The 11,859-nt window shown below is 35.2% G+C and overlaps 2 protein-coding genes across 3 annotated transcripts in view; one reads left to right on the top strand and one right to left on the bottom strand.

Annotated features, from left to right (window-relative positions):
• Position 1: 1 nt before the first annotated feature.
• Positions 2–4,461, bottom strand: LOC659806 (coiled-coil domain-containing protein 40). Its single transcript, XM_966078.5, has 7 exons — positions 4,313–4,461; positions 4,128–4,254; positions 2,610–4,080; positions 2,353–2,561; positions 2,089–2,304; positions 472–666; positions 2–422 (listed from the first exon to the last, which is right to left on the bottom strand). The coding sequence occupies exons 1-7, from the start codon at positions 4,393–4,395 to the stop codon at positions 15–17; spliced, it is 2,709 nt and encodes a 902-aa protein (XP_971171.2). The 5' UTR covers positions 4,396–4,461; the 3' UTR covers positions 2–14.
• A 1,797-nt stretch (positions 4,462–6,258) lies between these two features.
• Positions 6,259–11,859, top strand: part of LOC659874 (uncharacterized protein) — a 32,916-nt gene continuing 27,315 nt past the window's right edge. For both annotated transcript variants that reach the window (XM_008199163.3, XM_001812235.4), the window contains exons 1-4: positions 6,259–6,544; positions 8,212–8,479; positions 8,530–8,769; positions 8,831–9,038. In XM_008199163.3, the coding sequence (XP_008197385.1) occupies positions 8,257–8,479; positions 8,530–8,769; positions 8,831–9,038 (671 nt within the window). In that variant the 5' untranslated portion in view covers positions 6,259–6,544; positions 8,212–8,256. The remainder of the gene's footprint in view (positions 6,545–8,211; positions 8,480–8,529; positions 8,770–8,830; positions 9,039–11,859) is intronic.

Genomic DNA, 11,859 nt, shown 5'->3' with positions numbered 1-11,859 from the left:
CAAAATCGAATCATTTATTGGAAGTACACATAAACGGGCAGTTTCAGCGTGTTACAAATGCGGACCAGCTCGTGCCCATGGTTGGGAAAGTCCGACTGGAGGTTTTCCACAATCTTGCATAGTTTAGAATTGGTGGAAATTTCCCTAGAGTAGGCCGAGGACAAGGCGCTTTCCGAGCGGTGCACCAAGTGGGGCTTGCGCCCCTTGGCCAGGTCATTATAAGTGTTGAGTTTTTTCTGCACTTGGAGCAACAACTCGAAGTTCATTTGCCGTTTCGTCAAGGCCTCTTCAACATTTTCGCGAATTTCGACACAATGCTCGTTTGTCGTCTCAATCTCGCGCGACATTTCGGCGATTTCGGCCCGGATTTGCTCAATTTCTTTGGCCATGTGTTCGGTTTTTTTGGCCATTTCCGCAATTTGCTACAAAGTGACAATTGGCATGGAATTAATGATTTAATGAGCGAGATACATTTTCCATTTGTTTCGATTTGTTTCGCATGTCGTCCATTTTGCGGTTGAAATTAATACGAGTTTTTTCCATTCCGCCTTTTACGCGTTTTTCGCGTGCTTCCGCAGCTGTCATCATTGCGTCTCTTCGCGAAACGCAGTGCTCCAAGTCTTGGACCAAGACATCCTGGACCTTCTTCAATTGGCTATAGCGCACCTGAATTTGGAAAATGAAAATTGGCGCGATTTTGACCACCGACCAATTATTCGTCACAGTGAAAGCATTTAAAAAAATTTAAACGCATTTTTTTATGAGGGCCGATTTCATAAACAAGTTTAATTCTTCGTTTAAATTGAAACTTTAATCTAATGCCTGTATCTATAAAAAAATTATAAACTCCTATCAACTTCATTAATTAACATTTTATTCAACAGTTTTAATGAACAGTATCAGTAAAAGTGAATTTTCTCTTATAGCAACCTACACTTAGAGCCACATTTTTAAAATCTGAAATACAAGCAGAAAAAAAATACAAATTGATGACGGACGGGACACAAAAAAGACTCGCATTTTTATTATTGAACAATCGGTATAAAATGCGGTTAATTTTTAAAAAGAACTAATTCTAACAAATATTTTTGAAGTAAAAGATAGAACTTCTGATTAATTTACTTTTTGTTTACACATAACGGACGGGACAAAGAATCTTGTGTATAAAAATAACTTTAAAAATTTTATTCCGACATGTTTTTATTATTAAAGACTTTAACAACATCAGTGGAAATTAAAAATTCTTGACCTTATTTAACGACGTTAGAAATAAGAACAACATTTATGTTTGCAATGACGGACGGGACATCAAAAGTTATAAAGTTAAAAAATAATATTACTAATCAATTTACTTACCGATTTCTATTATCTAGACTATCAGAAAGAAGAAAAACTCTCTTCAAAATTAATTTAAAAGTTGTAGTACGTCAGCTGACAACAGTACTTTATGTTAACAATGTATATAACTTTTTGAATCCAGTGAATTACGTCCACTTAAATGATTTAAATCCGCAACAAAAAAAATTCTAATTTGACATGCACAAGGGCAAAAAATAAAACTTTTAGGACTTTTAAGTTGGTAAACTCTCTATAAATACGATAAATAAATCCTGAAGTTTTAAACGAGATTTTGTTATTGAAGGTAGGAAATTCCTGAATCTTTAAATGTATTTGTTTTTTTTGTAAAATGTGTCCATTAATATTATGGTTATACATAATCGTTTTTTTATTTGTGTAAAACATAATAAAATATTTAGAAATATTCAAGTTTAATCTTGAGTTGCAAGTTTATTACAATTTTCTTTTTTTATTTAACTGTTGAAAATAAATGAATTATTGTTATTATTATTTATTTATTTTTATTTAAAGAACGAAGATTTTTTGCAGAGAACGCATTTGCTAAAATTAATTATTAATATATTATTCTCTAACATTTATTCTTTAATTCTTTTTCCAATTCGTTTAGCAATTTTTTTCTGTTTAAGATCGCACGGTTATAACTTATTTTTTTAGTTCTTGCTCTGTTTTTTCTTGTATTTTCTATGAAATCGGCCCTTTTAAAAAAAAATTCTTTAAAACAATCATTACATTCATGCGATGTATCTCCGCTTTCATCGTCCCAACCTCCCCTTCCTGCCCCCTTTCCTCAATCATCGTATTCTTCGTTTCCTTCGCCCCCAAAAACTTCTTCTCCCATTCGAGAGTTTCACGATTCATTGCAATCAATTCATTACTCAAATTCACCTTATCCTCCTCAATTTGCGTAATCTCATCCTCCAATTTGAGGCATTCAAGCTCGGCATCCTAACAAATCAAATCAAAAACAAACACACGACACTAACAAAACACCACCTTAAGCTTGTAGATATAATCCTGACGCAACACTTCGTTATCTTTATCCATATTTATCTTCAAACCCTTAGTCTTGACGAAATTATCACCCATGACGGTCAATTGACTGTGGAGATTATTTATACTGCGAACGACTTTATCTTGTAACTTGCGACAAGCTTCAAGCTCGTCCGAAACCCTCAAATTCTTCTGCTCCAGGATCAAAATCTCTAAGAAATTTTAACGTAACCAATGGCACTAAACTAAACTAGACTAACGTTTACACATGAGATTATTATTGTGGATTTGTTCCTGCCGTTCTTCCGAGATTTTAATCAAGTTGGACTGTTCCCGCAGCCAATACAATTGCAATTTCTTGTTGTACTCTTGTATCTCCTCGATATTTTTCTCCAGTGTTGTTATTTTCATTTCAAGGGGCGAGACAAACGTCCCGCCCGACTTATCCACCATTTTCAAATACTTGTTATTCAACAAATCAACTTCCCGCTGTTTCTTTGCAATCTTAAGCTCAATATGTTTCATCTCGTCCTGGTAGCGGTCCGCCTCCATTCCCAACTCCTTCAACTGCTCTTCCAACTCCTTCAAATACCGTTGTCCCTCAAAATTTGCAAATTTCTGCGCTTCCATTTCGCTCATCACCGATGCGATTTTATTCTCAATCGTGGCGACTTGTATTTCAATTTCCCGATTTTTGATTTTGAATTGTGTCAATGCGCGTTGTAGCGTCATCAGCATTTTATTATTAGTGACTTGTTCCTCCAAAGCTCGCATTATTTGCTCCTCGAGTTCGCCTTTTTGCGTGTCGAGTTGTTCGTGTTCGCGCGTCAGCCCCGAAAGTATGGTGTGTGTTTCGTGCGCTTCGTCCGTTATGCGTTGAATATCGGCCTCGGTTTGTTCAATAATGCGTTGCATTTCGAACATGCGTTGTTCCAGGGTGGTTTTTTTCTCGATTTCGACGTCCAGAGCCGCTTTGCACACCTGGACATCGGCCAGGAAGCGGTTCTTCAACATTGTGAACTCCTCATTGCGACGCATTTCCTTCTGGGAGAGTTTTTTGACTTGTTCGATTTCGGAAACCACGCTTTTGAAGTGTTCCTCGGACTTGGACAGTTCTTTGTTGAGACACGAGAGGACTTTATCGCGATTTCCGATTGCGATAACGACAGAGTTCCAGGAGTGCATTAGACAGCGGTATTCCGCTTCCATTGCTTCGATGTTTGTGTTCCCGAGGGCCACAGTTTGGGCCAAATCCTCCCTTTCCGCCTCTTTCACCTTCATTTGCACGTCCATTCTGTCCAGTTCGCGTTCGAGAAACCAGATCCTGGTCATTAGTTTGTAAATGAGGACGTCTTGAGTGCGTTTGTCTTCGAGGAGTTTGAGCTTTTCCTTGCGGCTTTTCTCAAAAACGCGCTTTTTTACCGTCAAGTCTGACTCCAAGTTCTCCTCCCATTCGCTGATTTGGTGAACTAGAAGATTTGTTGCCTCGATTTCGTTTCGCAATTCGAGTTCTTTAGCCTCGGCTTCGTAAACTTTGTCTCTTTGTTTTTTAAACAGTTCTTTTTTTTCTTTGACTAGGTTTTGCATTTCTTCGCAGGCTGCTGTCGCAGTTTGCACTTTAGAAATGTACAAATCTAGGGTTTTTTGTTGTTTTTCCAAAATTTGTTGTTGTTCGTAAACCATAATCCCCAGTTCTTCACGTCTAGCATTGTTTTTTTTCGTCCCACAATCCTAAAAAAAACTCACAGGACCGAACCGACTTGGAAATGATTTGTTACGTATTCGAAAATGTCGTTTTTGAGGTGATTTATTTGACGCAATAAGTGCTCCTTGAGCGCTTTTTGAAATTTTTCCAAAAGGGGGTTGTCAGGGTGCAAGACATTAGTTTCCTCTCTTTCGGACGATCTAAAATTAGGCCCAATTGGCATTGTTTTTTTTTTAATTATTATTGAAAACACATTACTTTGCCGAATGTGGTGTAAAAGTTGGGGAAGATTTTGCCTCATTTTCTACACTTTCAAAATTCACTTTATTCTCCTCGTCCATTTTTATTTGTCAGTAAATAAAGACACTGTCACTGGACTGTCACTGCCAAGTTGTTTATGTTTTGCTATTAGTCGCCTAGCAACGTGCTTAAACTCGCGGGGAAGTACGCCACCGAAATTATCGATTTTTAAAAAAGTTCAAGAAAATTAAAATACAGTAGGAACTCTATAAATCTGACGTTTTTTTTTGGCAAAATTTAGAAAAACAATAAATGAAATAAATACGGTAAGGAAAAAAGCAAAAACATTTAGAAAAAATAAAGCAAAGAGGAAAAGAAACACGAGAGGTTATAAATACAGCAAAAGATAAAAACAATAAAGAAGACAAACAGAATAAAGGTAAGTAAAATCAAATAAAACGAAAATCAAAATAACTCTGGAGTTATTCTATGTTATCACTGTTATCTGTTAGGCACTAAAAAAATGTGGCAAACCTAGGTGTCTTCAATTTACTTAAAAAATACAAAAATCAATTCATAAGATAAGAAAAAAAAATAGTAGTGTCTCAAGTGATCAGTGGGAATAAATAATAAATAATAATAAAATTGTTCATAAATTAGTGCCATTATTTTTTCAAATGCCAAAACTTCCGCAGTTTCAATCCTGTTCAACAACTTTTTGCTATTTTTTAAGAAAATTTCGTTAAATAATCGACAGAAACAGGAAACAATTAACAAAATCTTCGACCCAATTCGGTGATTTTCTGGTTTTTTAATCGAAAGTTTGCAGAATAAGTGTGTTTCTGAGCAAAAATCTTTCCATTTTCGATCCAGTTTTGCGATTTTTCATACTTTTTTTTGGAGATTTTTTTGGGTAAATTTTAGCGTAAAGTTCTAGCTGTGTTAGAAGTTCAAAATTTCTGATGTAGAATCACCCTGTATATTATAAACTTTCAGTTACATTTTCAAATTTGGATCCTTGGCGTTTGTATATTTAGTTGCATAAGCAAATGTTTAATTACAAATTTTTCTGACCCGGCGCCTCCACCAAAATTAACGAAATTTATTAACTGTTTAAAATCCCTGTATATTATAAACTTTCAGTTTAATTTTCAAATTTGGATTCCTGGCATTTGCATAATTAGTTGCACAAGCAAATTTTTAATTAAAAATTTTTTCTGGACCGGCGCCTCCATCAAAAATATCGAATTTATTAACTGTTTAAAATCACTGTATATCATAAAACTTTGAGCTTCATTTTCAAATTTGGATCCCTGGCGTTTGTATATTTAGTTGCATAAGCAAATTTTTAATTAAAATTTTTTCTGGCCCGGCGCCTCCACCAAAATTATCGAAATTTATTAACTGTTTAAAATCCCTGTATATTATAAACTTTCAGCGTCATTTTCAAATTTGGATCCCTGGCGTTTGTCTATTTAGTTGCATAAGCAAATGTTTAATTACAAATTTTTCTGACCCGGCGCCTCCACCAAAATTAACGAAATTTATTAACTGTTTAAAATCCCTGTATATTATAAACTTTCAGTTTAATTTTCAAATTTGGATCCCTGGCATTTGCATAATTAGTTGCATAAGCAAATTTTTAATTACAAATTTTTCTGACCCGGCGCCTCCACCAAAATTATCGATATTTATTAACTGTTTAAAATACGAATACATAGAAGCAAAATATACATAGATAGTAAATTGCACTTTCTTGAATGTATGTTACATCATCAACGTTATGCAACCAACGATACGCCACATTCGTTACATCACAGGTTTACAACTTTTTACGGTTCAATTTCCATTTGTGCAAAAACCCAGTGGCAAATAATTGATTCAGTTGACCAGTCCTTTTAAATTTCGTTAATTAACTTGCAGAAAATTTCTTAAAATTCGTGATTAGTTGTCTTTATCCGCCAGATGTCGCTGTGTCGAACAAATGCCGATCGCCGAGGCATCGCGACTCCCAAGAAGGGTGTAGAAAATAGAAAGAAACAGGTTTATTTTAAGTAAATTAAAGAGAAGTTGAAAGGAATGCGGTGTGTTAGTGCCCCAAATTCGCGTCGAAGACCGTGAGGCATGTCAAGTGTGGCGTGTGATTGTGTGTTACCGAAATTATGTGTCGTTTACTCGTTTGAAATAATTGCTCTTGTTTGTTGCAAGTGTCATCAACAAAACACCGATTACAGCACTCGATTCTGCTAAGTACGTCCCAAAATAATCAATTTTACAAAATTTTGAGCCCCTCTGTGTGTTTTTCTTTGTTCGTCCGAAATGAGGTTAGCTTAGGGGGGTTGGGTCAATATGGGTCACCCTGTGAATTTATTCACGCACGTGTTATTTTTAAAAATTCCATGCACTGAAATAAAATCCAGGAATTTTCACATCTGGATTACATCATTACATGATTAAAGGTCATTTGGGTCACTGGAAGCTTCGGGATCAAGTTGCCACGAAGGAAAACAAAAGAATTCGGCGAGAAAAATGCCAACTGACACGTTTAATTGTGTCAATTAACTGTATTTTTCAATCAAAACAGTGTAATTAATTTACTTTTATTGCACAGTGGACACGAAAATCTCATTTGCAATGTTTACGTTGAATTGTCAAAACGCACGAGGCGAAGCCGAGTGCGTAATACCTACTGAATTAATTAAAAATACATTCTCTCACCAATCGATTATTTTTATCTTATAACACAAACATGCGATAGTTTTGTAAAGCATTCACAGGAAATGGGATTAAACATTACGCCATCATTTTCGGCGATGAACATAACAACGTAACTTTTCTCTAATTTATTGCTTGAAGGAACGAAAGCACGACGTTTATTTCTGTAAAAATTTGACCAGTTTTCACATCACCTGTAAATTGCAGCTGCAGTCATGAAACAGGTGGTGTTTGCGTGAAATGTGTGACCATTGCGCGAAATGTCTGAACATAAATCAATTATTCAAAACATGAAACCTTTGAGTGGAGGAGAAATGTCTGCGAATTTTTTTTCGGGATTTATTTAATCAAGCAGGCATGGCGGGTGTTTTATTTTTAAAGTGATTTGTTGGCAGTAAAAAACAAATAAAAATATTTTACAAGTATGTACGATTTTAGTGCATTAAGAACAGTGTAAAAATAAATCAGTGATAATAAACATGGATATTTTAAAAGAATAATTTTATTTATTTAATTTGGCCCTGACATTCGGAAAGTTGGCTGTAAAAAAATGACATTTAATTTGATGGATTGTCATTTCAGAATGACATAATGAAATCAGTTGGCGGCGAAACAAAAACATTAAAAAAATGTTATGCCAAAGCTTCATTCACATGGCAGATTAGTGATGAAAAAATTGGCAACCATGCAAAATATAATCATGTTGGCAGTAAAACATAGGCGATAAAAATGAGTTAATTACGCTGTTAACTCGTAAAAACTTGGTTTTGGACCACTCAAGGAAATTTGAAAAAAAACTGTAATTAATATTTTGAAATTCCAAAATTTTATTGTTTAGTTTCTAAACCCACTTCTGACATTTCTAGTTTTTTGGGCACCAGGTGTGTTGTTTTACCATAAAATGTTTTTGTTGTTCTTACGTCATTATCCTCCCACTACCAACCAAACAAATTAAAATTTAGCAAACCCATCACTGTAACCTATTGCCCTGGAATCATTTACACCCATTTCCAGCTAAATTGTTGTGTAGGTGATGCCAGAGGCGTATTTAATGGAAAAACAGGGTCTTGAGTGCAGTTTTTTAAGACTTTAGACTATTTCTCAGTTATACAGGGTTATTCTTTAATGGCCTACACTTCTAATGTAGCTCCTAAGGAATCACCCTGTATTTGCCATTTACAGTGAGGTTATCATTTTAACAGAAAAATGATTGAGCGCCACAAGCCGGGCCCCACATAGCCTCCAGGATGACGTCTCGGCCCGGCTCGGGCTCGAAAACGTCAACGGGGCACCGGAGGGCCGAATCCGGGGGCGGCCACCACCGGCACAGTTCGTCCGGGTCCGGCCACCACCGCTCCGATTCGGGCCAAAGCTTCGATTCCGATTATCCCCGAGAACGCAAACACGGCCATCATCGCTCAAAGTCGGGTGTTAACGAACGCGAACGACTAGACTCGAACGGATCGCAACGTAAGTAGTAAAAATTCTAGGGGAAGTCCCGATTTCATTTATTTGAACAGTGTCGAACAAACTCGAATTTCGCTCAGCTCAAGGCTTGCACGATGGCCACTACCCGCGCCCCACGTCACTTTTCCCACCCAAATCCGACGCTTTAGGCCCTGACGCCCTCCAACCCGAACGGGAGCCGATCAGATTCGACGTGAATTTGGTGGGGGCTCCCCCGGAAGTGGAGCAGTTGGTTAATAATATTAAGCAAGTCGCCGAACAGTTTCTATACCATTGGAAGACTTTCCCGATAAGTAATTACTCCAATTTTTGGTTTTATTCAAATCGATTAAAAAAAATTAAATAAAATTCTAGTCCTTCCAAGTCCAGTCTCACAATGTGATTCATTTCCGACTTCAAATGTTTCGTCTGATGGGAGTTTGGGGAGGTGTAAGACGAGGTATCACCTACGTGATTTGTTCGTAGCGCCATCTTTTGATGAACTTGATGCTGTGGCGGTCGATGGCAAAGGTGAGCCGAGAAGGTTGACCGGAAAACAATTGGAGTATATAAGGGAGAGAGGGTAGGTCAGGGTGGTATATTTCCCAACTATAGAGTAGGCGAATTAAGGAGGAATAAAGCCGGTATTACAGGTTTCTGCATTTCAAAAATAGTACAAAAAGCATGAAAATGTCAATATTATAAAAAAAATAGTATAATACATCAAATTTACCGTTGAGCTTGCGAAAAACTATAAATATTTCTATTGTCGGAACCGTAAAAAAATGGAAAAATCAAACCCATTCACTTTTTTTGTGCTTTTAAGAACTCGAGACGGTTCTAAAGACACAGAAAAGTCTATAAAACTGGTCCTAGAGCCAGTTTAAAAATCAATATTTTTTTACCATTTTGATAAAGGTAAGGACAAGCGGAAAATTTTAAGCAAAACATTTCAAAATTTTGAATCTCGTGAAAGCTGGTATAATACAGAGTTTTCAACTGCCGATTACGGCGAAGCTATTAGAGTTATCGAAAAATGGAAAAATCGAGGAAAACTGGAATATAAAACTCTACAGAATGGCATAGGACTCAAGGCGATATCTTTTTCGCATCGTAAAGAGCACATCAAAATCTATAAGATAGGATAGGTTTTATTTCATTTTGAGACTTTTTAAAAATTGACCGATTTTAAGGGGGGGGTGTTAACTTTTTTTTAATTTTTTTTATTTTCTCATTTACGGCTAAACTATTCTAAAAAGTGGAACTGTTTTGATCCATGCCTATGCAAAATGATCCGGGGAATCGATTGGCATCGAGAAAATTGCCAAATTCCCAATAGTTTTTTAGTTATGAATTTTTTAAAATTTTACCAATTTTTGCATTTAGCAGCAATTTGCTCGAAAACTATTAGTCGGAGAACAATAATCTTTTTTGAAAAAAATAGATAATTTAAAGAGCTTTCCAACGATAATACACTTCATGGGGTTATCTCTAATAGTTCCGGAACTATTGCTCGAGAAATGTTCCGGGTACCCGAAATCGACCAAAAACGCTACAAAAATTGGAAAAATCAAACATCAAAAAATCGAACATTTGGACTTTTTGTGGACTTTTAACAACTTTTGTGGGTTGTTAAGACATGTAGAAGTCCATAAAAATTTGCTGAAGTTAGTTTAAAAAAAAATTTTTTTTTACCTCTTTGAAGGTGAGTCTTGTATTAGTCAGGAAATTTGAGCAAAAAAATTGAAAATTTTAAATTGCGTGAAAAATTAGTATAATAGAGAAAAAAAGCCGCTGAATCCAATGGAACAAACCGCACTGCTCTACGACTTTTAGTTCTCGAGTTATGAATTTTTTTAATGAATAAAATTTTTCACTATGACAAATGGCTACCCTAAATTTAGGCAAAAAATTTTTAATTTTTAATTCTTGTGAAAAATTGATATAATATGTAAAATGAGTCGTAGAATTCAATCGAACAAACCGCAATGCTCTACGACTTTTAGTTTTCGAGTTATGAATTTTTTTAATGAATAAAATTTTTCATTATGACAAATGGCTACCCTAAATTTAGGCAAAAAATTTTAAATTTTTAATTCTTGTGAAAAATTGATATAATATGTAAAATGAGCCGTAGAATTCAATCGAACAAACCGCAATGCTCTACGACTTTTAGTTTTTTTTTTATGAATTTTTTTAGTGAAAAACTTTGATCGCCTCTGTAGCCGGAACCGTTGCCCGGAGCGGCTCCGGGTTTGGTCGAAAAAATAGATAAAATTAAGCGCTATCAGATGGTTTTTTGTTCGTTGCTCTAAGTCTTACAGTTTCCGAGAAAAACGCAAAAAAAGGTTTCCATTTTCACTTTTTTTCAATTTTCAATCGCCAATTACGGCGAAACTATTAAAGATATCGAGAAACGGAAAAATGGAGGATAACCGGAATAAAAAACTCTACAAAATGGCATAGGACTTAAGGCGATATCTCGCAAAAAAAATTTCAATTTTCAAACGCCGATTACGGCCAAACTAAAAGAGCTAGAAGAAAACGGTTTGTTCGATCGTAAAGAGCACATCAAAATCTATAAGATAGGATAGGTTTCATTTCATTTTGAGACACTTTAAAAATTGACCGATTTTAAGGGGGGGGTGTTAACTTTTTTTAAATTTTTTTTACTTTCTCATTTACGGCTAAACTATTCTAAAAAGTGGAACTGTTTTGATCCATACCTATGCAAAATGATCCGGGGAATCGATTGGCATCGAGAAAATTGCCAAATTCCCAATAGTTTTTTAGTTATGAATTTTTTAAAATTTTACCAATTTTTGCATTTAGCAGCAATTTGCTCGAAAACTATTAGTCGGAGAACAATAATCTTTTTTGAAAAAAATAGATAATTCAAAGAGCTTTCCAACGATAATACACTTCATGGGGTTATCTCTAATAGTTCCGGAGCTATTGCTCGAGAAATGTTCCGGGTACCCGAAATCGACCAAAAACGCTACAAAAATTGGAAAAATCAAACATCAAAAAATCGAACATTTGGACTTTTTGTGGACTTTTAACAACTTTTGTGGGTTGTTAAGACATGTAGAAGTCCATAAAAATTTGCTGAAGTTAGTTTAAAAAAAAATTTTTTTTTACCTCTTTGAAGGTGAGTCTTGTATTAGTCAGGAAATTTGAGCAAAAAAATTGAAAATTTTAAATTGCGTGAAAAATTAGTATAATAGAGAAAAAAAGCCGCTGAATCCAATGGAACAAACCGCACTGCTCTACGACTTTTAGTTCTCGAGTTATGAATTTTTTTAATGAATAAAATTTTTCACTATGACAAATGGCTACCCTAAATTTAGGCAAAAAATTTTTAATTTATAATTCTTGTGAAAAATTAATATAATATGTAAAAT

This window comes from Tribolium castaneum, chromosome 6, assembly GCF_031307605.1.
Source record: "Tribolium castaneum strain GA2 chromosome 6, icTriCast1.1, whole genome shotgun sequence".
Taxonomy (NCBI): domain Eukaryota; kingdom Metazoa; phylum Arthropoda; class Insecta; order Coleoptera; family Tenebrionidae; genus Tribolium; species Tribolium castaneum.
This window is presented reverse-complemented; position numbering and strand designations above follow the sequence as displayed.

Coding starts and splice junctions, on each gene's coding strand:
- LOC659806 (XM_966078.5), bottom strand. CDS start 4,395: ATGGACGAGGAGAATAAAGTGAATTTTGAAAGTGTAGAAAATGAGGCA. Junction 2,562..2,609: donor TAATAATCTCATGTGTAAAC/GTTAGTCTAGTT, acceptor AAAATTTCTTAG/AGATTTTGATCCTGGAGCAG. Junction 423..471: donor AATCGAAACAAATGGAAAAT/GTATCTCGCTCA, acceptor GTCACTTTGTAG/CAAATTGCGGAAATGGCCAA.